The sequence below is a fragment of the Malaclemys terrapin genome, chromosome 2 (genome assembly GCF_027887155.1).
Source record: "Malaclemys terrapin pileata isolate rMalTer1 chromosome 2, rMalTer1.hap1, whole genome shotgun sequence".
Classification (NCBI taxonomy): domain Eukaryota; kingdom Metazoa; phylum Chordata; order Testudines; family Emydidae; genus Malaclemys; species Malaclemys terrapin.
In genome coordinates this window covers 138,802,759-138,829,518 of record NC_071506.1, presented here as the reverse complement: position 1 = coordinate 138,829,518, position 26,760 = coordinate 138,802,759, and the positions used below count along the sequence as shown (strand labels likewise).

At 55.3% G+C, this 26,760-nt stretch overlaps 2 protein-coding genes across 8 annotated transcripts; both read left to right on the top strand.

Annotated features, from left to right (window-relative positions):
• Positions 1–236: 236 nt before the first annotated feature.
• LOC128833096 (maestro heat-like repeat-containing protein family member 7) lies at positions 237–9,229 on the top strand. 4 transcript variants are annotated; one of them, XM_054021011.1, is made up of 8 exons: positions 237–254; positions 654–749; positions 1,891–2,004; positions 6,120–6,199; positions 6,627–6,732; positions 6,941–7,036; positions 7,170–7,274; positions 7,723–9,229. In XM_054021011.1, exons 5-8 carry the CDS (start codon positions 6,631–6,633, stop codon positions 7,948–7,950), a joined length of 531 nt encoding a protein of 176 aa, XP_053876986.1. In that variant the 5' UTR covers positions 237–254; positions 654–749; positions 1,891–2,004; positions 6,120–6,199; positions 6,627–6,630; the 3' UTR covers positions 7,951–9,229. The 4 variants fall into 4 exon arrangements, with proteins under 4 accessions (XP_053876986.1, XP_053876985.1, XP_053876983.1 ...); XM_054021010.1 differs by lacking the exon at positions 237–254 and having other exon boundaries at positions 570–749; XM_054021008.1 differs by lacking the exons at positions 237–254; positions 654–749; positions 1,891–2,004 and having other exon boundaries at positions 5,011–6,199.
• Positions 9,230–15,925: 6,696 nt separating this feature from the next.
• LOC128833095 (maestro heat-like repeat-containing protein family member 7) lies at positions 15,926–25,154 on the top strand. 4 transcript variants are annotated; one of them, XM_054021007.1, is made up of 8 exons: positions 15,926–16,016; positions 16,416–16,511; positions 17,679–17,792; positions 21,908–21,987; positions 22,415–22,520; positions 22,729–22,824; positions 22,958–23,062; positions 23,511–25,153. In XM_054021007.1, the coding sequence occupies exons 5-8, from the start codon at positions 22,419–22,421 to the stop codon at positions 23,736–23,738; spliced, it is 531 nt and encodes a 176-aa protein (XP_053876982.1). In that variant the 5' UTR covers positions 15,926–16,016; positions 16,416–16,511; positions 17,679–17,792; positions 21,908–21,987; positions 22,415–22,418; the 3' UTR covers positions 23,739–25,153. The 4 variants fall into 4 exon arrangements, with proteins under 4 accessions (XP_053876982.1, XP_053876981.1, XP_053876979.1 ...); XM_054021006.1 differs by lacking the exon at positions 15,926–16,016 and having other exon boundaries at positions 16,352–16,511; XM_054021004.1 differs by lacking the exons at positions 15,926–16,016; positions 16,416–16,511; positions 17,679–17,792 and having other exon boundaries at positions 20,799–21,987; positions 23,511–25,154.
• The last annotated feature ends 1,606 nt before the right edge of the window (positions 25,155–26,760 follow it).

The window sequence follows — 26,760 nt, the reverse complement described above, 5'->3', positions numbered from 1 at the left end:
TCTCATGTCCGGGGGCGCCTTGGCCCCTGGTATCAGGAGCGGTGCTAAGGAGGCTGCTTTTCAAAGGTCCTTAAGTAGGGTTGCCAACTTTCTACTTGCACAAAACCAAACGCCCTTGATCCAACCCCTTTCATGCCCTGCCCCAAGGCCCCACCCCCACTCACTCCAGCCCAGCCCACCTCTCTCAGTCGCTCGCTCTCACACCCTCACTCACTTTCACTGGGCTGGAGCTGGGGGTTGGAGTGCAGGGAGGGGTGAGGGCTCCGGTGGGGATGCGGGCTCTGGGATTGGGCTGGAGATTAGGGGGTTGGGGTGCCAGAGGGGGATCCGGGCTGGGACAGAGGGTTGGGGTGCAGACTCTGGGAGGGAGTTTGGGTGCGGGAGGGGGCTCAGGGCTGGGGTAGGGGATTGGGGTGGGGGTGTGGGGTCTGGGAGGGATTAGGGTACAGGAGGGGGTTCCGACCTGGGGCAGGGGGTTGGGGTGCCGGGTGTGAGGTCTGGGAGGGAATTTGGGTGTGGGAGGGGGTTCCGACCTGGGGCAGGGTTTCTGGGTGCGAGCTCCGGCCAGGCGGCGCTTACCTCAGCCAGCTCTTGGTCAATGGTACACCGGTGCTAATGCAGGCTCCTGACCCCTGGTCTCCCTCCGCTGGCAGGCTCTGAGCAAGGCCTGCCCAGAGAACATGGATGACGAGCTCTCGATCCTGCTGACAGCACCCCCCAGCACAGACAAACTCCAGCATATCTTGGAGGTGAGCAGAATGAGGAGGGGCCGCAGGGGTTTTACCTTAGCCCTGGGGACTCCTAGAAAGAAGAGACTGGAAAATCCATATTTCTATTAGATCCTTCCGAGTATGCATTGGTGATATAAACTCACTGGGTTACGGCATCAGTCTTCTCCGCTATCAAATCTACACTGGGGAAGAAGGACAGAAGCCCCGACAATCACCTTCACCTCTGGGTGTCTGGTCCTGGGAGCCGAAACCAACTGGACTATCTGCCCCATCTCCTAAACTGCCCTGTCTTTCCCTCCTAGGGCCTTGTCCTTAGTGCTCAGCCTGGCCCCTTCCCAGCTTGTCCCTGACCTTTAAAGGACTCTCCAAGCCCCTCCCATGCCTGCTTCCCTTGGGGTCTCTCTCCTGGCTGAGTACAGGCTGCCCTTCTATCTCTCAGCAGGCCTGGGTCCTAGTCACAGGCTGCGTCTTGTCACGTGACCCCCACATTTATTCCCTTCACCCTAGGGACCTGCATCACCTGGGCCAGGTGCAGTTGAGCTCCAACCCCTTTCCCTGCCATCTCACCCTGGGACAGGTTGAAACTGGTAACCTGTGGGTAACAGTAACTGGTTGCTCCCAAAGGTGCTGAAGACACAATGGAAGAGGAAATCCTTTGGCCTGGATTGAAATTATTCCGACTGAAAGTGAATGAGAGAAAATAGGTCCAGAGTTCTCTTCCTAGCAGCAGAAAATGTAGCGATTGATAGAGGTTCAGGTCAGAAAGGACCATTATGTGCATCTAGTCGCCCCTCCTGTATAACTCAGGGCTAGAATGTGACCACGTGGTTCCTTCAGCCAACCATAGCATGGGACTGAGTCAGAGCACGTCTTTTGGAACGACATCCACATGCAGGAGAGCCAGCTGGCTACCAGAAAATCTCTCTTCTGCAGTGACGTGGGGTTAAGGGACACGGGGGAAAAGATATGGCGGCTGTGACTAAACTTAGAGCAGCAAGGCCAGGAAAACCAGGGTTAGGTCCCAGGCCTGGCTATCAGATCTGCTGTTTTCTATTCCTGGCTTTGGGACCATGAGCGAGTCTCTGCACCGCTGGGTGCCTCGGTTTCCCCAGCTATCAAGGAGCTAATCAAGGTTTTGTTTGTTCTCCCCATTTTACAGGGTGGGAAACCGAGACACAGTTGGGACCTGTCTACACTACAGGTCTGTCGTGCGTTTGTAATCTGCTGACCCCCACATGTTGTTCAGAGCCTATGGACAACACAGCTCCTAAAGGTACGTTTGTTCTGTGCTTATCCCCTCTGTACCAGCAGGGCTGGACAGCATTTCTCACTGTGATGTGGGGAGCAGGTCCTGGGTACTAAGGGTCTGAAGAAGCTCTCAAGGACTAATTTTTTAAAATAATTGTTATCAATGAATTGGGAGAAAACATACAATCACTGCGGATAAGATTGAGGGGTGACAAAATACAGGCAGAGTGGTAATTCCTGATGGGGAGAGGGCAGTGATACAGAGCGATCTGGCTCATTCGGCCAGCTGGACCCATTCAAAGAAAACAAGTTTGAGCAGAGCCCAATGCAAGGTCCTATACGTGGCAACAAGGCACGCCGGCCACACCTCCAGAATGGGGACGTGGATCCAGGAAAGCAGTGACTCTGAAAAGGATTTAGGGGCCAGAGTGGAGAAGCCACTCAACATGAGCTCCCAGTGTGATGCTGTGGTGAACAGGGCTAAAGCCATCATTAGACGTAGGAGCAGAGCCGTGAGTAGGATAGGGAGGTGACACAGCAGCAGTGAGACTGCTATTGGAATACTGCCTCCAGTCTTGGTGTCCTCCTTTGAAAAAGATGGTCCTAGAAATTGGAGCTGGGGCAGCAAAGAGCCATGAAATGTTCTGAGGGCTGGAGAAAAATGCCTTCTAGTGAGCTATGGAAAGAGCTCAACCTGTTTAGCTTATCAAAAGAAGATGGAAGGGGACTTCATTGAAGTGTTGAAGTGCCTTAATGGAGAGAAAATACTGGGTATTAAAGGGCTCTCTAGTCTAGCAGAGAAAGGCAGAACAAGACCCAATGGCTGGAAGGTGAAAAGAGACAAATTCCTATGACAAATAAGGCACAAATATTCAACAGCGAGGATGATTGACCACAGGAAGAAGCTACCAAGGAAAGTGGTGGATTCTCCATCTCTTGATGTCATTAATAAAGACTAGATGCCTTTCCGGAATGTGTTTGCCCCAAAAGTAGCTATTGTGGTAGACAGGAGGCCTGTGATATGCAGGGGGTCAGATTAGATGCTCTAACGGTCTCTGCTGCCCATAAAGTCTACTCATTTCTGAGAAACCGAGTGTAGCATTGGGAGCAGCTTGTGATGTTTTACTGTCTAGCCGGCTTGCTTTCTAGAATGAACACTCATTGAGTGGGGTGATCCACAGGGAGTAGCTCAAACCTCCAGAGTGTCAGCCCTGTGGCAGGACATTAGCACTGCAGGGGAGGGGTGGGTGTGGCAGTGACATCACAAAGGCCTTTTGCAGAACCTCAGCCTATTGGCCAAAGGTGCAGGGGAGGTGGTGACCTCACAGAGGGATGCTGACATCAGCCAGGCAGGACAGGGGCGCAGGGCCAGGGAAACCTCAGAGACCCCTGTGGCTTTGCTTCAGCAAGTCCCCTTCTCGAGATCTCTCTTTGAGGTCTGAGAGAGTATTTGGGTTCATGTATGTGAGCACCAGGAGGAACCTTTTTTGAGTTTTCTCCTTTCTTTTTCCTGATTTCACTAGAAAACTGACGTCCCTGTTTAGAAGGTAAGAGCCTCCGAGAGGTTTGGAACCTGTTGAGTCTGATGCATCTGGCGCCAGCTGAATTTTAGGCATGGAAAACACTAGCTTAAGGTGGCCAAATTTTATTCCCCACCTGGGATTTTGTCCCTTAGAATCTCTGGGGACATTAAGGTTTGTCCTTTTTGTTTTACCTTTTCCTCCATCCCTCCCTCCTTTCTCTTCATCTCTTACTTCTTTTGTCCTTTCCCCGTTCCCCTCCCACCACCAGGAGGGGTGTGTGTGTGTCGTGGGGGGTGCTCTACAACTCCCATTGTGGGAGGTCCATCGAAAAATGTGGCGTTGAAATACTGCTCAGACAGTGATCCCCAGCGGTGACCTGGGCCATCCTTTGGGCTCTCTGGTGAGAACCCTCATCCCCCCGCCCCTCGGTCTCTACCCTGATTGGCTGAGCAGGGGGTTATTGACAGGGAGGAGACTCAGGTCCCTGTTGTTTTCTTTTAAGACCAAGTAAATAGTCATAACCAGTCATATGTTCAACAAATTTTGCTGCTTCTCTGCAGTTCATTATTTTCTCTACCATTCCAGTTCTCCTAAAATACTTGCTGAATAATTACTAAGAACTCTTGCTGGTCTGGAACTCACTTGAGAACACTTTATTCAGGTTATTCAATGTCTGAAATTCAAGATCCGATGGTTAGTTTGAAAATCAGGGCTCTTGGGTCCTATTCCCAACTCTGCCACGGACTGGCTGTGTGACCTAAGACAAGTCAATTCTCCTTTCTCAGCCTTAGCTTCTCCCTCTTTCAAGTAGGGATAACAATCCGCTCCTACCTACCTCCCGACAGGTGGAGGATGGGGATCTATTGGAGAGTGTCACTAGGAGCAGTGCATAAGATGAGGTGTCCTATCACGTTTACTCAGATCAGATTAGGACATAATAGAATGGCTGAAATAGTCTATTTTATTTGTATTTTATTATGTTGCAATTGTTAAGAGCAGCAACTACTTAGCTCAGACTGAAACATCTCATCTAATTTTTGAGATCTAAGTGTCTCTTCTTTGTGTAGCTCAAACCTCCAAAGTGTCTGCCCTGTGGCAGGACATTAGCACTGCAGGGGAGGAGTGGGTGTGGCAGTGACATCACAAAGGCCTTTTGCAGGATCTCAGCCTATTGGTCAAAGGTGCTGGGGAGGTGGTGACCTCACAGAGAGATGCTGACATCAGCCAGGCAGGACAGGGGCGCAGGGCCAGGGAAACCTCAGAGTCCCCTGTAGCTTTGCTTCAGCAAGTCTCCTTCTCGAGGTCTCTCTTTGAGGACTGAGAGAGTATTAAGGGTCACGTACGTGAGCGCCAGGAGGAACCTCTTTTGAGTTTTCTCTTTTCTTTTTCCTGATTTTACTAGAAAACAGACGTCCCTGTTTAGAAGGTAAGAGCCTCCGAGAGGTTTGGAACCTGTTGAGTCTGATGCATCTGGCGCCAGCTGAATTCTAGGCATGGAAAACACTAGCTTAAGGTGGTCGAATTTTATTCCCCACCTGGGATTTTGTCCCTTAGAATCACTGGGGACATTAGGGTTTGTCCTTTTTGTTTTACCTTTTCCTCCATCCCTCCCTCCTTTCTCTTCATCTCTTACGTCTTCTGTCCTTTCCTCTGTTCCCCTCCCACCACCAGGAGGACTCTGTGTGTGTGTCGTGGGGGGTGTTCTGCAGTGGGAACAGGGACAATTCTCCAACTTTGGGCAGTCGAGAGCCTGGGTGAGATAAGGGGCGTTAAAGCCCTTTGTAAAGGAGAAAGGGGAGTTTCACGGTGTTGAGCACCAAGGAATTCTAAACTTTGCTAAAACATCTAGTCTGCAGAAACCAGAAATGGTTGGGGCCACATTGTAACCATTGTCTTTTTTAAAGCCCATTGAGGGATGTGAGTCCCACCCTTTTAGGTATCTGGGGTGCTGGGAGAAGAGAAGAGGTGCCTGTCTCCATTTTATGGCCTCAACAAACTACGTGCTGTGCCCCAGTTCTCGTCAGAGATCCCTGAAAAAGAACGTCTTCCCATCCATTAACATACCTGGAAAGATACTGGAACTCCTTATTAAACAATCAGTTTGTCAGCACCTACAGGACAATTTGGTTCTTAGGACTAGTGAGCATGGACTTGTCAAGAACAAATCATTCCAAACAAATCCTAGCTCCTTCTTTGGCAGGGTTACGGGCCTAGTGGAGGTGGGTAAACAGTAGATGTGATCCATCTTGGTGTTAATAAGGACATTCTCACAAACAAACTAGGGAGATGTGGTCTAGATGCAATTAGTATAATATGTGTGCACAGATGGTTGAAAGCCCGTACTCCAACAGCCCAGAACCAAACACTCCTCCTCCTGGGCAGTGTGCTCTGACCTCTAATGGTCAGATGCTGCTTAGCACTGTCAGAGCAGCTTTTGCTGGGGGATTCTCCCAGCACTTTCCAATAGTGGGAAAGTATGAAATCCCCATTTGACTGCTGGGGACAGAGCCTAGAGCGGGGAGCAACTTGCCCAAAGTCCCACAGGTCAATAGGAAACCAGCAATGTCCAGTGTGGCCCGAATCTCACACGCTCCTTTGTCTCCTTTGGGTCTCACAGGAGCTCATTGAGGAGCTGCCTGATAACTCTCCACCCGGCGCCGTCCTTGCTAACTCCCTGATTGCTGTGGGCAACCTCAGGTACCGAGACCCTCCGGCCCGGTTCCCCTAACCCCAGTGCTGCTCAGGCCCAGGGCTGGGAGTCACTGCCCCTCCCACTCCCACTCCCAGGTCACCGCCCAAGGGTGGCTCCTCTGGCAGAGGTGCGGGGAAGGGTCACTCTCTCCTGGCTGGGCTGTTCTTTTCACTCCAGTAACATTGCAACGGCTTTGGGGAGAGGCTCACTCCCAGGATCAGATACAGGAGGGGCAGCAGGGTGCAGGGAACAGGTGCTATTCCTGCGCTGCCACTGTCTGTCTGAGAAACCTTGGCCTTGTCATTCCCTGGCTCGGTGCCTCAGTTTCCCTTCTTGCCAGCCTGTGCCTATTTCCCTGCAGTTTAACCTGCGTGTTGGTGCCAGTCCCATCCCCGCACTGCACAGTCTAATACCGGCTCCTCTCTCTTCCAGCACCATGACACCTGCTGTGGAGCCAGAGCTGGAGACCCACCTCCTTCGAGCTGCCCTGCACGCCGTCTTCACCCTGGGCATGGAGAAGGACACCGCCCAAGTGCAGGTAGATCAGCTAAAGTCATGGATTGAAGAGCCAGCTGTCATCCTGCCATGAGTCCTTGCTAATTGCCTGCAGTGGGATGTGAAGGAGAGAGGCCAGGATATGTGTTTGGGGGTCACACCAGTGCTTCCCAGAGACCCCACTTCCCATCCTGTGGCAAGTTTAGCCCCAGTTTCCCTAACTCTGACCCATGGCTCTCCCTTGCTTTCAGGATCTGCCTAGGGTCTTGCCAGACCTCCTGGACGCCATGCTGGGGAACCTGCTGGCAGAGTCCCCAGACACCGACAGGCTCCAGTACATCTTGGAGGTGAGCCCGATGAGAGGGGTGGGGGCAATTTTACCTTCACTCTTAGATCCATTTTCCAGTCTGTCCTCCTAGCCGGGCCCCCAGTGGGCATCCTTGGTCAGGGCAATCAGTGCAATGCCTCCTTTCCCCACAGCACATTAACTACTGGATCGTGTCCAGGGTGCCGCGAGAGAGAGCCAGGGCCGTTAAGAGCAGCACGGCCCTGCTCAGATTCACCATCACCCTCCCTGAGTTTGACGTAAGTGATCTCTGACCCCAGCTTCCTGACTCCAGGGGTAGGTGATCTGGCTCTGACGGGCTGTAGGATCTGCTGCTGCAGGGGCTGTGAGTTAGGAGTGTTCCTCTTGGGGAGGCAGAGTCAGAGCAGAGAGTGAGCCTGGCTTGAGTCAAGTTCTTCTTGTCCTAGTTAAGTGGTGACGCTGGGCTTTTAAGGGGACTGTGCTCCAGGTTCATGCCTCCCTGTCATCCTGGAGCAGCTGGGGAAGCAAGTCCTCATGGAGGGCCCTGTCCACAGCCCTGTGCTCCAGGCTTCCTTGGGGGCAGAGGAAATTAAGGGTCTGGCTCTAGCTCCTATCCTCTAGCATCTCCTGCAGAGGGGCTGAGGGGACGGAGAGTCCTGGCCCGGGGGGACTGGGAGCTAACAGGAAAATGCTGATGGAGTCTCCTCTCCCTCTCCCGTCCATTAGAACTCAGCGGAATTCCCCAGGATGGGTCACCACATGGCACAGCTGGCTCTGTCCGTCAGTGACCCAGCCAAGGACATCAGCCGGCAGGCCAGGGATGGGGTTTACCGGCTCTACCAGCTGCTGCTGCACCAGAGGGATAAGGAACCCAGCTGGGAAATGGCACCCGCTAGAAGAGTGAGACTGGGACCCCAGCCAATTTCTCTCAGACTGACCCCGGCTGGAGGATGAGTCTCTCTATCTCTTTCTGTGTTCCACACCACGCCCTGCAATTCTGTTGGGCCAGGCACGCAGCGAGGACTCTGCCCACTGTGCAGCCACCAATGGGATTGGAAGGACACAAGCCCTGCAACCAGAAGGACAAATGTGTGTGTCTCTCTCTCCCTGTCACCTACTCCCTCCTGGGGGAAACCCAGCAGCTGATGGGGGAAAAGTTGAGCAGCTGCATTAGACTCAGGAGATTGGGGCGGGGCCCAGGCCTCATTCCCATCCTGTGGCCATTCGCTGGCCTGGCACAAGGAGCCTGGTGGGGAATGAAAGGGAGAGCAGGTGCTCCTGGGAAGGGAGATGAATTCACCTCCATGAGCAGGAGCGAGCCAGCTTGTCTCCGGAGCAGCTCCACCCAGCTCTTTAGCCAGGTTAATTAATGACAAGCTTTGCCTCATCCCAGACTTATGTTCTTAGGACAGGGTGCTATCGCTCTTGGGAAGGGCAGGAGAGTCCCCCAAGTGCCCTCTGCGAGACTCTCCTGTCCCACAGGGCCGCACCCAATTCCTAGTGGTCTGGTGTCTGTGTCACCCGAGCCACCATCCAGAGTTGCTCCCATCACTGGCAGCCTGGGAGGCCAAGGACTGACGGGTGATGGCGTCTGACCAGGCAAGGCTGAGGCACATGGGCAGGGGACGCTTGTCCTGCTGCTGGCAAGGCTAGACCCCTTCTGGAGAGAACAGGAGGATTCAGTCAGCAGTAGGGTTACCATGTCTAATAAATAAAAAAAGAGGACCCTCCATGGGCCCTAGCCCCGCCCCTTTCCCCACCCCTAGCCCCGCCCCAACTCCACCCCTTCCCCGCCCTAACTCAGCCCCCTCCTTCCTCCCACTCCCAGCCATGGGGAAAGGGCTGCCCCAGCGCTACCGGCTTCACGGTTTGCCAGGCAGCCCCCAGACCCTGCGCCCCCGGCTGGCGCTTCCCCAGCGCAGCTGGAGCCCGGGAAGGGAAGTGCCTGGCCAGCGGCTGGGGGTCCGGAGGCAGGGGGGGCTGCCCGAAGCCGGTAGCGCTGGCTCGGGCAGCTCGGCTCTTAAAGTCTGAGAGGGGAGGAGCAGAGCAGAGCAGCCGCGGGAGGGGAAGTGCCCGGCCGGCATTTTCCTGGACATGTTTGGCTTTTCGGCAATTCCCCCCGGACGGGCGTTTGATTGCCGAAAAGCAGGACATGTCCGGGAAAAACCGGACGTATGGTAACCCTAGTCAGCAGGGGCTGCCGATCCGTCCCATTCACCAGGGCTGCCATCCTGCGGCTTCAGCATTAGAGGCTGGGGTGACTTGGGGAAAGGTCTCAACCTCCTCACATCCCACTTCACTGCTGCCAGAATCCCTCCTGCTCCCCCGGCTACAGTCCCCTCCCTACCCAACCTGGGTGGGGCTGGAGGAGAGGGGTCTGAGAACTTGAGCTGTGGATTGGAGGTGGAACAGCTGTCAGGGGCACTGAGGGGGAAGTGGCAGGAGCTCCCCGTACAAGGAGGGGGGTTGCCACTGGAGGTCACTAGGAAGGACAACAAGACTCCATCGTGGGAGTCAGGAGGGGGAATCCATCCCTCAGAGGTGGGCAGGGGCTGGGTGGAAATGCTGCTGGTTCCAGGGGCCGTTAATCCCCCCTGATTCCTCGGAGGCGTCTGAGTCTCAGACAGGTTCTCGTTCCCTTGCAGCAGGAGGACGACACGGCCAATGTGATGCGCCAGCTCCGTATCATGCGGCACTTGCGCCAGGTTCCCGAGGCGCTGCAGGGCCTGTGCCTCTGAGGCCACCAGCAACTCCCGCTCTCTGCTGCAGGTACTGCTCTGGCTCTCTGTAAATGGGGAGCTAGTGGAAGGGGAAATGGAGCCCCCTGGCACTCACAGAAACCCTCTCCCCTCTCTGTGGAGCAGGGTCCTTTCCTCTGCCCCCAAATTCCTTCATCTGGGACAGGAGCTCTTTCCCTCACACCCATTCCCCTCCCCCCTTTCCTTGATCTACCCCCATCCCATTCCCCCTGTGCCCAGGCAGAGCTCTGCCTGCCCCATATGGTGCAGAAAGGCCTGTGATATGCAGGAGGTCAGATTAGATGCTCTAACGGTCTCTTCTGCCCATAAAGTCTACTCATTTCTGAGAAACCGAGTGTAGCATTGGGAGCAGCCTCTGCTGTTTTACTGTCTAGCCGGCTTGCTTCCTAGAATGAACACTCATTGAGCGGGGTGATCCACAGAGAGTAGCTCTGTGACATACTGGTGGAGGGTCTGCAAGGTCCATGGCTACCCCAGCCACCTCCACCTTGCCTGCCTCATGGGGGTTTGTGTCAGAGGACACCTTCTCCTTCTCCTTTCTTTCTAACTTCTTAGGGCCCTGGCCCCTCGTTCAGCCACTCAGCAATTTCCTAAGCAGGCCGTGTCTTTTGATGTGGCCTGCTTCTCTGCCCCCAAAACAAAGAACTCTTGCTCCCATCTTGGCCTTAGGCCACGCTTGTACACTTTCTCATGCCCTTCTCCCTGGGCTAACCTTCTCAGCACAGCCCAGGCATGCTCTCCTTCTCTGCTCTTTTTGTCCATGGGCATAGCAGATCCTGGGTTGATTTCCCTTTGCAGGATCTCTCACAGGTATTGCTGCTGCTGCATCTGTAGCTCCACCTGCACTTCCTTCTGCGTCTGTTGGTTTTCTAGGAGCTGCAGGAGAAACCCCTAGATCTGTTTTGGCTGCTTAGCCAGTCCCTGGAACTGAAGTGGGAAATCCAGCGACCAGCTTGGTCCCTTGATACACCTGCTTGGGGGAGGGATAGCTCAGTGGTTTGAGCATTGGCCTGCTACACCCGGGGTTGTGAGCTCTATCCTTGAGGGGGCCATTTAGGGATCAGGGCAAAAAACTGTCTGGGGATTGGTCCTGCTTTTAGCAGGGGGTTGGACTAGATGACCTCCGGAGGTCCCTTCCAACCCTGATATTCTATGATTCCTTCAGCAACCAAGACTTCCCTCACGGATCACAGGGGGAACTCAATCCTGCCAACTATGCTAATCATAAATGAATCTACTCATCGTTAGGTGCCCCCCGGTGGCCAGGCATGGCATCACAGCCCTCTCGCTGGGCTAGCGTCCCCCATCCATGGTCGCTCCACCACCACGGCAGTTTCTCTGCCTGGTAACTCCGGCCAGGTCACCACCTTTAGTCCACCCTTCTGGGGCCCAGCTTGCCTCACACTAAAAGTCCAAAGAGGTCTTTCCACAGACAGAAGTCCTTCTGCCATCGCTGGGGCACTTGCTCAGCCTGTAGCCCCCTTGCTGGGCTTGGGAACCCTCTCCAGGTGCGTGTACGCCGCCTCCTCTGGGGCCGGTAGGGGAACCCAGTCCCACCCTGACATTGATAGCAGCCCAGGGCCCTGGACCCAACAGCTCGGTCTGCTCCTTTCTCTTTGCTGCACTTTTCCAACCTCTCTTCTCAAGTTCCCCTCCAGGCTTTCCTTGCTGCTCTGAACTTCCTACCTCGTTCCCAATCCTGTTGCTACCCCGGTTGGGCTGTATCACCACTGAAGTCTGGCTCTTTAGGGGGGCGGATATGGTGCCTCTCAGTTCGGGCTCATTCTGTAATCAGCTTTCTGTGAGTGCCAGGGGGCTCCATTTCCCCTTCCACTAGCTCCCAATTTACAGAGAGCGAGAGCAGTACCTCCAGCAGGGAGCGGGAGTTGCTGGTGGCCTCAGAGGCACAGGCCCTGCAGCGCCTCGGGCACCTGGTGCAAGTGCCGCATGATACGGAGCTGGCGCATCACATTGGCCGTGTCGTCCTCCTGCTGCAAGGGAACGAGAACCTGTCTGAGACTCAGACGCCTCCGAGGAATCAGGGGGGATTAACGGCCCCTGGAACCAGCAGCATTTCCACCCAGCCCCTGCCCACCTCTGAGGGATGGATTCCCCCTCCTGACTCCCAGGATGGAGTCTTGTTGTCCTTCCTAGTGACCTCCAGTGGCAACCCCCCTCCTTGTACGGGGAGCTCCTGCCACTTCCCCGTCAGTGCCCCTGACAGCTGTTCCACCTCCAATCCACAGCTCAAGTTCTCAGACCCCTCTCCTCCAGCCCCACCCAGGTTGGGTAGGGAGGGGACTGTAGCGGGGGGGCAGGAGGGATTCTGGCAGCAGTGAAGTGGGATGTGGGGAGGTTGAGACCTTTCCCCAAGTCACCCCAGCCACTAATGCTGAAGCCGCAGGATGGCAGCCCTGGTGAATGGGACGGATCGGCAGCCCCTGCTGACTGAATCCTCCTGTTCTCTCCAGCAGCGCCGGCTTTAGGAAGGACGGGGCCCAAATCGAACATTTTTGGCGGGGCCCCGGCAGGGATGACTAACAAAAAAAATAATGGAAAAAAAAGCCTTTCATTTCTTCCATGTATTATTTACTTTCCATAACTATATAAAAAATAAAATTATATATTCTGTACATTGCATCATATATGCTGTTGATGGGTTATTAATGAGCTCCGTTTCTCGTGTGTGGTCCCCGCCACTCCCTGGGGGTGTGCTAGGGTGACCAGATGTCCTGATTTTATAGGGACAGTCCCGATTTTTGGGTCTTTGTCTTATAGGATCCTATTATCCCCCACCCCCTGTCCCGATTTTTCACACTTGCTGTCTGGTCACCCTAGTGGTGTGCACATGTGTGGGTCCCAGCTGCTCCCTGCCCCCCTCATTGAAGCAGGTGTGCAGGGTTACTGCCCTGGGAACTGCAGGGCACCAGTGGACATGGGGCTGGCTGGAGGCTGGGCAGGGGCTCACTGGAGGTAGGGTCTGGCTGCAGGCAGGGCAAGGGGTGCGGGGCTGGCTGGAGACAGGGGTGTGGGGGGCTGGCTGGCTTTGGGCAGGGCCGCAGGGGGGTGCGGCAGGGGTTGCCTGGAGACAGGGCAGGGGGTGCGGCAGAGGCTGGCTGTGGGCAGGGGGTGCAGGGCTGGCTGCAGGCAGGGCAGGGGGGCGGGGCTGGTGCGGGCAGAACAGGGGTGGCGGGGCTGGAGGTAGGGCAGGGGTGCAGCAGGGGCTGGCTGCGGACAGGGGGTGCAGGGCTGGCTGGAGACGGGGCTGGCTGCGGGCAGGGCAGGCGGTGCGGGGCTGGTGCGGGGACGGGGTGCAGCAGAGGCAGCTTTAAATAGCCCCCGAGTCCCCCGCTATCCCAGGGCTCTGGGGGCTATTTAAAGGGCTCAGGGCTCCCCTGCTTCTACCGCCCCGGCCCTTTAAATAGCCGCGGGAGCCCTGGGGAAGCAGCGGGGCTCCAATGGCTATTTAAAGGGCCAGGGCGGTAGAGGCAGCAGGAGTCCCAGACTTTTTAAATAGCCCCCAGAGCCCCGCAGCCCTACCCCAGGGCTCCAGCAGTGGGGGTCTGGTGGCAATTTAAAGGGCCTGGGGCTCCGGCCCCTGCTGGGAGCCCTAGGTCCTTTAAATTGCCCCCTGGGGAAGCCGGACCACCCTGGTACAGCGCACTGGCTCTTGCCGGTACACCGTACCGGAGCTTGGGCCTGGGGCCCGATTCAGGGGAATTGGTTGAATTGGCCTAAAGTCGGCCCTGGTGGGGGTATGGCCACAGAGCCGCAGGGAGGGGAACCCTGAGGTGTGGGGGCTGGGTGGGTACTGGGAGTTCCTCCTGAAGGGACGGGGGGTTGGCCAAGGTCACTCAGCCCCAGGGTGTGGGAGGGGGACAGGCTGAGGGCACTCAGAGCCCCAGGAAGTGGGGGGGGGGGGGCTGAGGGGAGGGACTGGCCAGGGGCACTCAGAGCTCTCGGGGAGGGGGGGGGAGGGGGGTGCTGTCCGGGAGGAGGGCACTCACAGCCCCAGGAGGTGTGTGGGGGAGGAGCACACAGGATTTCAGGAATTCCCTGTCAGTGAAGAGCTGCTGGCGGCAGGGAGGAGCCAGCCGTGACAATCCCCACTTGGGATCCCTGGCTGGGCTAGAGGGTATGGGGGCCCGTGGCCAAGCTGCAGCGGAAGGTGACCTGAAGAAAATGCCTCGGCCTCCAGCTAGGAAGGGCCTGGGCCAGACAATGACCCACCACGCAGTGTCCCAGCTCCCTGCCCCACACCTGTGGGGCACGGCCCCTCCTCTGTAGGGAGGTTGGCATGTACCTTAGTGCTGCTTCCTCCATCCCCAAAGGCCTCTCCCAGCCAGTCTCTGGCAACCCCTGCCGTTCAGTATGCACATTACCCTGCTGTGACATACTGGGGGGGGGGAACTCCTCGGGGATGGGGGGGGCTGTCACACAGCTGGGCAATTTTACCCGGCTGGGCAGGAGTGACTGTCTCCCTGGAGCTGGGGTCTCAGCCCAGGTGTCTCTCTGCCCTTCCCCCCAGTAGCGCCCCACATTGAGTTCCAGCCCCACATTCACACCCACAAGTGCTGGTGGGTTCCAATCCCAGCTGAACACGCCCACCCGGCCCTAGTGCGGAGCAGAAGGGCCCAGCGCTGCCCCACAGACCCTCTGGCTCTCCGAGCCCGCTCTTACCCATCACCGCAGCACGTCTGGCCCATGCTGAACGCTGCTGCTCTGTGCAGAGAGGCTGGCACTTCTCGCTCCTGCCGTACGAGGAGCAGGTGCTGCTACCGACTGCTCCCCCTAACCCCCGCCCTGCTGCGCTCTGGGGATGCTGCCCGCTGTGGAGCTCTCAGGTATCTTGAACTGGAATTTGTTTGGAGAGAAACTGCTAAGGAGCCTTATCAGCCCCGAGCAGAGAGTACCTGGGAGCCTGCCTGGGTCGGGCGGGTCTGGTACAGCCTCCCCCCAGATAAGGCTCTTCCCTGGACCTGCCACCCATTGGAATCTGGAACGATTCCCTCTGAGGTAACACCCGGGGCAGCCAGGGCAGGGCAGGGTACGGCCTGCTCCCCTGGAGCGTTAGGGCTTTCAGGAGTCAGAGGTGCCAGCGGAGCAGGTTGTGGTTGTACGTTAAAGCAGCGAAGGCAGTTGGGGGGGGCAGAGGAATTGGGTGCTTTGCCATTGCACTTGATCAGCTCAATTTGAAAATTCTTTCAAAGGAAATCCAGATGTATACATCTGACTGGGGTACATGTACACACATACACACGCACACTCACATGTGCACACACTCATGTGCACATACACGTACACGCATACATACACACATGTACACATACACATATGTACAGATGTACACATACACGCACACACGCTGTCCCTGGAGCGCCCCAGGATGCGACTGACGGGGTGGCTGGCTATTATGGAGGCAGAAGGGGGTTGGGAGAAAATAATCAAGAAGAACTTTTGCTGAAAATGCAAACCTAAGCTGGAAATCTGTGCAGGGCTGGGTCAGCGAAAATGATCTTTTGAGCTGTTCTTATTAACCGTGGTCCTGTACTTCCTGGTTTGCGTCGGACCCAGGCAGGAGACTGGGCTGCTCTCAGCTGTAGAAGCCATTGGAATGAGCCAGGTCGGAATGAGCCAGGCCCTCAGAGCCTTCTGCCACCAATCGCCCCAGCAGTCACTGATCCACACCAAACCACGTCCTTCCAGTCAGGCAGTTTCATATGCACACGTCAAACCCTTGGTTTGCCACTCAGACACCACGGTGATGGGCACAGTAAGGACCGAGAGACGCTAAACAGGCAGACAGACAAGGAAATAGTGGCCCTGCCTACAGGTGTGTGTGTGGTGCAAATGGATGAACACCAGTTGCTGGCTGAAGGCACAACCTTAATTCCTGCATCTCCTGTCTGTCAGCTATCGTTCGCTTGGCAGCCTGATCTCCGATTTCTAACGCAGCGTTTTGCTCTGGCCTATTGTGGTTCTCATGTCCGGGGGCGCCTTGGCCCCTGGTATCAGGAGCGGTGCTAAGGAGGCTGCTTTTCAAAGGTCCTTAAGTAGGGTTGCCAACTTTCTACTTGCACAAAACCAAACGCCCTTGACCCAACCCCTTTCATGCCCTTCCCCAAGGCCCCACCCCCACTCACTCCAGCCCAGCCCACCTCTCTCAGTCACTCCAGCCCAGCCCACCTCTCTCAGTCGTTCGCTCTCACACCCTCACTCACTTTCACTGGGCTGGAGCTGGGGGTTGGAGTGCAGGGAGGGGTGAGGGCTCCGGTGGGGATGCGGGCTCTGGGATTGGGCTGGAGATTAGGGGGTTGGGGTGCCAGAGGGGGATCCGGGCTGGGACAGAGGGTTGGGGTGCGGACTCTGGGAGGGAGTTTGGGTGCGGGAGGGGGCTCAGGGCTGGGGTAGGGGATTGGGGTGGGGGTGTGGGGTCTGGGAGGGATTAGGGTACAGGAGGGGGTTCCGACCTGGGGCAGGGGGTTGGGGTGCCGGGTGTGAGGTCTGGGAGGGAATTTGGGTGTGGGAGGGGGTTCCGACCTGGGGCAGGGTTTCTGGGTGCGAGCTCCGGCCAGGCGGTGCTTACCTCAGCCAGCTCTTGGTCAATGGCACACCGGTGCTAATGCAGGCTCCTGACCCCTGGTCTCCCTCCGCTGGCAGGCTCTGAGCAAGGCCTGCCCAGAGAACATGGATGACGAGCTCTCGATCCTGCTGACAGCACCCCCCAGCACAGACAAACTCCAGCACTTCTTGGAGGTGAGCAGAATGGGGAGGGGCCGCAGGGGTTTTACCTTAGCCCTGGGGACTCCTAGAAAGAAGAGACTGGAAAATCCATATTTCTATTAGATCCTTCCGAGTATGCATTGGTGATATAAACTCACTGGGTGACCTTGGGGTAACTCACTTCCCCCTTACGGCATCAGTCTTCTCCGCTATCAAATCTACACTGGGGAAGAAGGACAGAAGCCCCGACAATCACCTTCACCTCTGGGTGTCTGGTCCTGGGAGCCGAAACCAACTGGACTATCTGCCCCATCTCCTAAACTGCCCTGTCTTTCCCTCCTAGGGCCTTGTCCTTAGTGCTCAGCCTGGCCCCTTCCCAGCTTGTCCCTGACCTTTAAAGGACTCTCCAAGCCCCTCCCATGCCTGCTTCCCTTGGGGTCTCTCTCCTGGCTGAGTACAGGCTGCCCTTCTATCTCTCAGCAGGCCTGGGTCCTAGTCACAGGCTGCGTCTTGTCACGTGACCCCCACATTTATTCCCTTCACCCTAGGGACCTGCATCACCTGGGCCAGGTGCAGTTGAGCTCCAACCCCTTTCCCTGCCATCTCACCCTGGGACAGGTTGAAACTGGTAACCTGTGGGTAACAGTAACTGGTTGCTCCCAAAGGTGCTGAAGACACAATGGAAGAGGAAATCCTTTGGCCTGGATTGAAATTATTCCGACTGAAAGTGAATGAGAGAAAATAGGTCCAGAGTTCTCTTCCTAGCAGCAGAAAATGTAGCGATTGATAGAGGTTCAGGTCAGAAAGGACCATTATGTGCATCTAGTCGCCCCTCCTGTATAACTCAGGGCTAGAATGTGACCACGTGGTTCCTTCAGCCAACCATAGCATGGGACTGAGTCAGAGCACGTCTTTTGGAACGACATCCACATGCAGGAGAGCCAGCTGGCTACCAGAAAATCTCTCTTCTGCAGTGACGTGGGGTTAAGGGACACGGGGGAAAAGATATGGCGGCTGTGACTAAACTTAGAGCAGCAAGGCCAGGAAAACCAGGGTTAGGTCCCAGGCCTGGCTATCAGATCTGCTGTTTTCTATTCCTGGCTTTGGGACCATGAGCGAGTCTCTGCACCGCTGGGTGCCTCGGTTTCCCCAGCTATCAAGGAGCTAATCAAGGTTTTGTTTGTTCTCCCCATTTTACAGGGTGGGAAACCGAGACACAGTTGGGACCTGTCTACACTACAGGTCTGTCGTGCGTTTGTAATCTGCTGACCCCCACATGTTGTTCAGAGCCTATGGACAACACAGCTCCTAAAGGTACGTTTGTTCTGTGCTTATCCCCTCTGTACCAGCAGGGCTGGACAGCATTTCTCACTGTGATGTGGGGAGCAGGTCCTGGGTACTAAGGGTCTGAAGAAGCTCTCAAGGACTAATTTTTTAAAATAATTGTTATCAATGAATTGGGAGAAAACATACAATCACTGCGGATAAGATTGAGGGGTGACAAAATACAGGCAGAGTGGTAATTCCTGATGGGGAGAGGGCAGTGATACAGAGCGATCTGGCTCATTCGGCCAGCTGGACCCATTCAAAGAAAACAAGTTTGAGCAGAGCCCAATGCAAGGTCCTATACGTGGCAACAAGGCACGCCGGCCACACCTCCAGAATGGGGACGTGGATCCAGGAAAGCAGTGACTCTGAAAAGGATTTAGGGGCCAGAGTGGAGAAGCCACTCAACATGAGCTCCCAGTGTGATGCTGTGGTGAACAGGGCTAAAGCCATCATTAGACGTAGGAGCAGAGCCGTGAGTAGGATAGGGAGGTGACACAGCAGCAGTGAGACTGCTATTGGAATACTGCCTCCAGTCTTGGTGTCCTCCTTTGAAAAAGATGGTCCTAGAAATTGGAGCTGGGGCAGCAAAGAGCCATGAAATGTTCTGAGGGCTGGAGAAAAATGCCTTCTAGTGAGCTATGGAAAGAGCTCAACCTGTTTAGCTTATCAAAAGAAGATGGAAGGGGACTTCATTGAAGTGTTGAAGTGCCTTAATGGAGAGAAAATACTGGGTATTAAAGGGCTCTCTAGTCTAGCAGAGAAAGGCAGAACAAGACCCAATGGCTGGAAGGTGAAAAGAGACAAATTCCTATGACAAATAAGGCACAAATATTCAACAGCGAGGATGATTGACCACAGGAAGAAGCTACCAAGGAAAGTGGTGGATTCTCCATCTCTTGATGTCATTAATAAAGACTAGATGCCTTTCCGGAATGTGTTTGCCCCAAAAGTAGCTATTGTGGTAGACAGGAGGCCTGTGATATGCAGGGGGTCAGATTAGATGCTCTAACGGTCTCTGCTGCCCATAAAGTCTACTCATTTCTGAGAAACCGAGTGTAGCATTGGGAGCAGCTTGTGATGTTTTACTGTCTAGCCGGCTTGCTTTCTAGAATGAACACTCATTGAGTGGGGTGATCCACAGGGAGTAGCTCAAACCTCCAGAGTGTCAGCCCTGTGGCAGGACATTAGCACTGCAGGGGAGGGGTGGGTGTGGCAGTGACATCACAAAGGCCTTTTGCAGAACCTCAGCCTATTGGCCAAAGGTGCAGGGGAGGTGGTGACCTCACAGAGGGATGCTGACATCAGCCAGGCAGGACAGGGGCGCAGGGCCAGGGAAACCTCAGAGACCCCTGTGGCTTTGCTTCAGCAAGTCCCCTTCTCGAGATCTCTCTTTGAGGTCTGAGAGAGTATTTGGGTTCATGTATGTGAGCACCAGGAGGAACCTCTTTTGAGTTTTCTCCTTTCTTTTTCCTGATTTCACTAGAAAACTGACGTCCCTGTTTAGAAGGTAAGAGCCTCCGAGAGGTTTGGAACCTGTTGAGTCTGATGCATCTGGCGCCAGCTGAATTTTAGGCATGGAAAACACTAGCTTAAGGTGGCCAAATTTTATTCCCCACCTGGGATTTTGTCCCTTAGAATCTCTGGGGACATTAAGGTTTGTCCTTTTTGTTTTACCTTTTCCTCCATCCCTCCCTCCTTTCTCTTCATCTCTTACTTCTTTTGTCCTTTCCCCGTTCCCCTCCCACCACCAGGAGGGGTGTGTGTGTGTCGTGGGGGGTGCTCTACAACTCCCATTGTGGGAGGTCCATCGAAAAATGTGGCGTTGAAATACTGCTCAGACAGTGATCCCCAGCGGTGACCTGGGCCATCCTTTGGGCTCTCTGGTGAGAACCCTCATCCCCCCGCCCCTCGGTCTCTACCCTGATTGGCTGAGCAGGGGGTTATTGACAGGGAGGAGACTCAGGTCCCTGTTGTTTTCTTTTAAGACCAAGTAAATAGTCATAACCAGTCATATGTTCAACAAATTTTGCTGCTTCTCTGCAGTTCATTATTTTCTCTACCATTCCAGTTCTCCTAAAATACTTGCTGAATAATTACTAAGAACTCTTGCTGGTCTGGAACTCACTTGAGAACACTTTATTCAGGTTATTCAATGTCTGAAATTCAAGATCCGATGGTTAGTTTGAAAATCAGGGCTCTTGGGTCCTATTCCCAACTCTGCCACGGACTGGCTGTGTGACCTAAGACAAGTCAATTCTCCTTTCTCAGCCTTAGCTTCTCCCTCTTTCAAGTAGGGATAACAATCCGCTCCTACCTACCTCCCGACAGGTGGAGGATGGGGATCTATTGGAGAGTGTCACTAGGAGCAGTGCATAAGATGAGGTGTCCTATCACGTTTACTCAGATCAGATTAGGACATAATAGAATGGCTGAAATAGTCTATTTTATTTGTATTTTATTATGTTGCAATTGTTAAGAGCAGCAACTACTTAGCTCAGACTGAAACATCTCATCTAATTTTTGAGATCTAAGTGTCTCTTCTTTGTGTAGCTCAAACCTCCAAAGTGTCTGCCCTGTGGCAGGACATTAGCACTGCAGGGGAGGAGTGGGTGTGGCAGTGACATCACAAAGGCCTTTTGCAGGATCTCAGCCTATTGGTCAAAGGTGCTGGGGAGGTGGTGACCTCACAGAGAGATGCTGACATCAGCCAGGCAGGACAGGGGCGCAGGGCCAGGGAAACCTCAGAGTCCCCTGTAGCTTTGCTTCAGCAAGTCTCCTTCTCGAGGTCTCTCTTTGAGGACTGAGAGAGTATTAAGGGTCACGTACGTGAGCGCCAGGAGGAACCTCTTTTGAGTTTTCTCTTTTCTTTTTCCTGATTTTACTAGAAAACAGACGTCCCTGTTTAGAAGGTAAGAGCCTCCGAGAGGTTTGGAACCTGTTGAGTCTGATGCATCTGGCGCCAGCTGAATTCTAGGCATGGAAAACACTAGCTTAAGGTGGTCGAATTTTATTCCCCACCTGGGATTTTGTCCCTTAGAATCACTGGGGACATTAGGGTTTGTCCTTTTTGTTTTACCTTTTCCTCCATCCCTCCCTCCTTTCTCTTCATCTCTTACGTCTTCTGTCCTTTCCTCTGTTCCCCTCCCACCACCAGGAGGACTCTGTGTGTGTGTCGTGGGGGGTGTTCTGCAGTGGGAACAGGGACAATTCTCCAACTTTGGGCAGTCGAGAGCCTGGGTGAGATAAGGGGCGTTAAAGCCCTTTGTAAAGGAGAAAGGGGAGTTTCACGGTGTTGAGCACCAAGGAATTCTAAACTTTGCTAAAACATCTAGTCTGCAGAAACCAGAAATGGTTGGGGCCACATTGTAACCATTGTCTTTTTTAAAGCCCATTGAGGGATGTGAGTCCCACCCTTTTAGGTATCTGGGGTGCTGGGAGAAGAGAAGAGGTGCCTGTCTCCATTTTATGGCCTCAACAAACTACGTGCTGTGCCCCAGTTCTCGTCAGAGATCCCTGAAAAAGAACGTCTTCCCATCCATTAACATACCTGGAAAGATACTGGAACTCCTTATTAAACAATCAGTTTGTCAGCACCTACAGGACAATTTGGTTCTTAGGACTAGTGAGCATGGACTTGTCAAGAACAAATCATTCCAAACAAATCCTAGCTCCTTCTTTGGCAGGGTTACGGGCCTAGTGGAGGTGGGTAAACAGTAGATGTGATCCATCTTGGTGTTAATAAGGACATTCTCACAAACAAACTAGGGAGATGTGGTCTAGATGCAATTAGTATAATATGTGTGCACAGATGGTTGAAAGCCCGTACTCCAACAGCCCAGAACCAAACACTCCTCCTCCTGGGCAGTGTGCTCTGACCTCTAATGGTCAGATGCTGCTTAGCACTGTCAGAGCAGCTTTTGCTGGGGGATTCTCCCAGCACTTTCCAATAGTGGGAAAGTATGAAATCCCCATTTGACTGCTGGGGACAGAGCCTAGAGCGGGGAGCAACTTGCCCAAAGTCCCACAGGTCAATAGGAAACCAGCAATGTCCAGTGTGGCCCGAATCTCACACGCTCCTTTGTCTCCTTTGGGTCTCACAGGAGCTCATTGAGGAGCTGCCTGATAACTCTCCACCCGGCGCCGTCCTTGCTAACTCCCTGATTGCTGTGGGCAACCTCAGGTACCGAGACCCTCCGGCCCGGTTCCCCTAACCCCAGTGCTGCTCAGGCCCAGGGCTGGGAGTCACTGCCCCTCCCACTCCCACTCCCAGGTCACCGCCCAAGGGTGGCTCCTCTGGCAGAGGTGCGGGGAAGGGTCACTCTCTCCTGGCTGGGCTGTTCTTTTCACTCCAGTAACATTGCAACGGCTTTGGGGAGAGGCTCACTCCCAGGATCAGATACAGGAGGGGCAGCAGGGTGCAGGGAACAGGTGCTATTCCTGCGCTGCCACTGTCTGTCTGAGAAACCTTGGCCTTGTCATTCCCTGGCTCGGTGCCTCAGTTTCCCTTCTTGCCAGCCTGTGCCTATTTCCCTGCAGTTTAACCTGCGTGTTGGTGCCAGTCCCATCCCCGCACTGCACAGTCTAATACCGGCTCCTCTCTCTTCCAGCACCATGACACCTGCTGTGGAGCCAGAGCTGGAGACCCACCTCCTTCGAGCTGCCCTGCACGCCGTCTTCACCCTGGGCATGGAGAAGGACACCGCCCAAGTGCAGGTAGATCAGCTAAAGTCATGGATTGAAGAGCCAGCTGTCATCCTGCCATGAGTCCTTGCTAATTGCCTGCAGTGGGATGTGAAGGAGAGAGGCCAGGATATGTGTTTGGGGGTCACACCAGTGCTTCCCAGAGACCCCACTTCCCATCCTGTGGCAAGTTTAGCCCCAGTTTCCCTAACTCTGACCCATGGCTCTCCCTTGCTTTCAGGATCTGCCTAGGGTCTTGCCAGACCTCCTGGACGCCATGCTGGGGAACCTGCTGGCAGAGTCCCCAGACACCGACAGGCTCCAGTACATCTTGGAGGTGAGCCCGATGAGAGGGGTGGGGGCAATTTTACCTTCACTCTTAGATCCATTTTCCAGTCTGTCCTCCTAGCCGGGCCCCCAGTGGGCATCCTTGGTCAGGGCAATCAGTGCAATGCCTCCTTTCCCCACAGCACATTAACTACTGGATCGTGTCCAGGGTGCCGCGAGAGAGAGCCAGGGCCGTTAAGAGCAGCACGGCCCTGCTCAGATTCACCATCACCCTCCCTGAGTTTGACGTAAGTGATCTCTGACCCCAGCTTCCTGACTCCAGGGGTAGGTGATCTGGCTCTGACGGGCTGTAGGATCTGCTGCTGCAGGGGCTGTGAGTTAGGAGTGTTCCTCTTGGGGAGGCAGAGTCAGAGCAGAGAGTGAGCCTGGCTTGAGTCAAGTTCTTCTTGTCCTAGTTAAGTGGTGACGCTGGGCTTTTAAGGGGACTGTGCTCCAGGTTCATGCCTCCCTGTCATCCTGGAGCAGCTGGGGAAGCAAGTCCTCATGGAGGGCCCTGTCCACAGCCCTGTGCTCCAGGCTTCCTTGGGGGCAGAGGAAATTAAGGGTCTGGCTCTAGCTCCTATCCTCTAGCATCTCCTGCAGAGGGGCTGAGGGGACGGAGAGTCCTGGCCCGGGGGGACTGGGAGCTAACAGGAAAATGCTGATGGAGTCTCCTCTCCCTCTCCCGTCCATTAGAACTCAGCGGAATTCCCCAGGATGGGTCACCACATGGCACAGCTGGCTCTGTCCGTCAGTGACCCAGCCAAGGACATCAGCCGGCAGGCCAGGGATGGGGTTTACCGGCTCTACCAGCTGCTGCTGCACCAGAGGGATAAGGAACCCAGCTGGGAAATGGCACCCGCTAGAAGAGTGAGACTGGGACCCCAGCCAATTTCTCTCAGACTGACCCCGGCTGGAGGATGAGTCTCTCTATCTCTTTCTGTGTTCCACACCACGCCCTGCAATTCTGTTGGGCCAGGCACGCAGCGAGGACTCTGCCCACTGTGCAGCCACCAATGGGATTGGAAGGACACAAGCCCTGCAACCAGAAGGACAAATGTGTGTGTCTCTCTCTCCCTGTCACCTACTCCCTCCTGGGGGAAACCCAGCAGCTGATGGGGGAAAAGTTGAGCAGCTGCATTAGACTCAGGAGATTGGGGCGGGGCCCAGGCCTCATTCCCATCCTGTGGCCATTCGCTGGCCTGGCACAAGGAGCCTGGTGGGGAATGAAAGGGAGAGCAGGTGCTCCTGGGAAGGGAGATGAATTCACCTCCATGAGCAGGAGCGAGCCAGCTTGTCTCCGGAGCAGCTCCACCCAGCTCTTTAGCCAGGTTAATTAATGACAAGCTTTGCCTCATCCCAGACTTATGTTCTTAGGACAGGGTGCTATCGCTCTTGGGAAGGGCAGGAGAGTCCCCCAAGTGCCCTCTGCGAGACTCTCCTGTCCCACAGGGCCGCACCCAATTCCTAGTGGTCTGGTGTCTGTGTCACCCGAGCCACCATCCAGAGTTGCTCCCATCACTGGCAGCCTGGGAGGCCAAGGACTGACGGGTGATGGCGTCTGACCAGGCAAGGCTGAGGCACATGGGCAGGGGACGCTTGTCCTGCTGCTGGCAAGGCTAGACCCCTTCTGGAGAGAACAGGAGGATTCAGTCAGCAGTAGGGTTACCATGTCTAATAAATAAAAAAAGAGGACCCTCCATGGGCCCTAGCCCCGCCCCTTTCCCCACCCCTAGCCCCGCCCCAACTCCACCCCTTCCCCGCCCTAACTCAGCCCCCTCCTTCCTCCCACTCCCAGCCATGGGGAAAGGGCTGCCCCAGCGCTACCGGCTTCACGGTTTGCCAGGCAGCCCCCAGACCCTGCGCCCCCGGCTGGCGCTTCCCCAGCGCAGCTGGAGCCCGGGAAGGGAAGTGCCTGGCCAGCGGCTGGGGGTCCGGAGGCAGGGGGGGCTGCCCGAAGCCGGTAGCGCTGGCTCGGGCAGCTCGGCTCTTAAAGTCTGAGAGGGGAGGAGCGGAGCAGCTCAGCTGGAGCCCGGGAAGGGAAGTGCCTGGCCAGCGGCTGGGGGTCCGGAGGCAGGGGGGGCTGCCCGAAGCCAGTAGCGCTGGCTCGGGCAGCTCGGCTCTTAAAGTCTGAGAGGGGAGGAGCAGAGCAGAGCAGCCGCGGGAGGGGAAGTGCCCGGCCGGCATTTTCCCGGACATGTTTGGCTTTTTGGCAATTCCCCCCGGACGGGCGTTTGATTGCCGAAAAGCAGGACATGTCCGGGAAAAACCGGACGTATGGTAACCCTAGTCAGCAGGGGCTGCCGATCCGTCCCATTCACCAGGGCTGCCATCCTACGGCTTCGGCATTAGTGGCTGGGGTGACTTGGGGAAAGGTCTCAACCTCCCCACATCCCACTTCACTGCTGCCAGAATCCCTTCTGCCCCCCCCGCTACAGTCCCCTCCCTACCCAACCTGGTTGGGGCTGGATGAGAGGGGTCTGAGAACTTGAGCTGTGGATTGGAGGTGGAACAGCTGTCAGGGGCACTGAGGGGGAAGTGGCAGGAGCTCCCCGTACAAGGAGGGGGGTTGCCACTGGAGGTCACTAGGAAGGACAACAAGACTCCATCCTGGGAGTCAGGAGGGGGAATCCATCCCTCAGAGGTGGGCAGGGGCTGGGTGGAAATGCTGCTGGTTCCAGGGGCCGTTAATCCCCCCTGATTCCTCGGAGGCGTCTGAGTCTCAGACAGGTTCTCGTTCCCTTGCAGCAGGAGGACGACACGGCCAATGTGATGCGCCAGCTCCGTATCATGCGGCACTTGCGCCAGGTTCCCGAGGCGCTGCAGGGCCTGTGCCTCTGAGGCCACCAGCAACTCCCGCTCTCTGCTGCAGGTACTGCTCTGGCTCTCTGTAAATGGGGAGCTAGTGGAAGGGGAAATGGAGCCCCCTGGCACTCACAGAAACCCTCTCCCCTCTCTGTGGAGCAGGGTCCTTTCCTCTGCCCCCAAATTCCTTCATCTGGGACAGGAGCTCTTTCCCTCACACCCATTCCCCTCCCCCCTTTCCTTGATCTACCCCCATCCCATTCCCCCTGCGCCCAGGCAGAGCTCTGCCTGCCCCATATGGTGCAGAAAGGCCTGTGATATGCAGGGGGTCAGATTAGATGCTCTAACGGTCTCTTCTGCCCATAAAGTCTACTCATTTCTGAGAAACCGAGTGTAGCATTGGGAGTAGCCTCTGCTGTTTTACTGTCTAGCCGGCTTGCTTCCTAGAATGAACACTCATTGAGCGGGGTGATCCACAGAGAGTAGCTCTGTGACATACTGGTGGAGGGTCTGCAAGGTCCATGGCCACCCCAGCCACCTCCACCTTGCCTGCCTCATGGGGGTTTGTGTCAGAGGACACCTTCTCCTTTTCCTTTCTTTCTAACTTCTTAGGGCCCTGGCCCCTCGTTCAGCCACTCAGCAATTTCCTAAGCAGGCCGTGTCTTTTGATGTGGCCTGCTTCTCTGCCCCCAAAACAAAGAACTCTTGCTCCCATCTTGGCCTTAGGCCACGCTTGTACACTTTCTCATGCCCTTCTCCCTGGGCTAACCTTCTCAGCACAGCCCAGGCATGCTCTCCTTCTCTGCTCTTTTTGTCCATGGGCATAGCAGATCCTGGGTTGATTTCCCTTTGCAGGATCTCTCACAGGTATTGCTGCTGCTGCATCTGTAGCTCCACCTGCACTTCCTTCTGCGTCTGTTGGTTTTCTAGGAGCTGCAGGAGAAACCCCTAGATCTGTTTTGGCTGCTTAGCCAGTCCCTGGAACTGAAGTGGGAAATCCAGCGACCAGCTTGGTCCCTTGATACACCTGCTTGGGGGAGGGATAGCTCAGTGGTTTGAGCATTGGCCTGCTACACCCGGGGTTGTGAGCTCAATCCTTGAGGGGGCCATTTAGGGATCAGGGCAAAAAACTGTCTGGGGA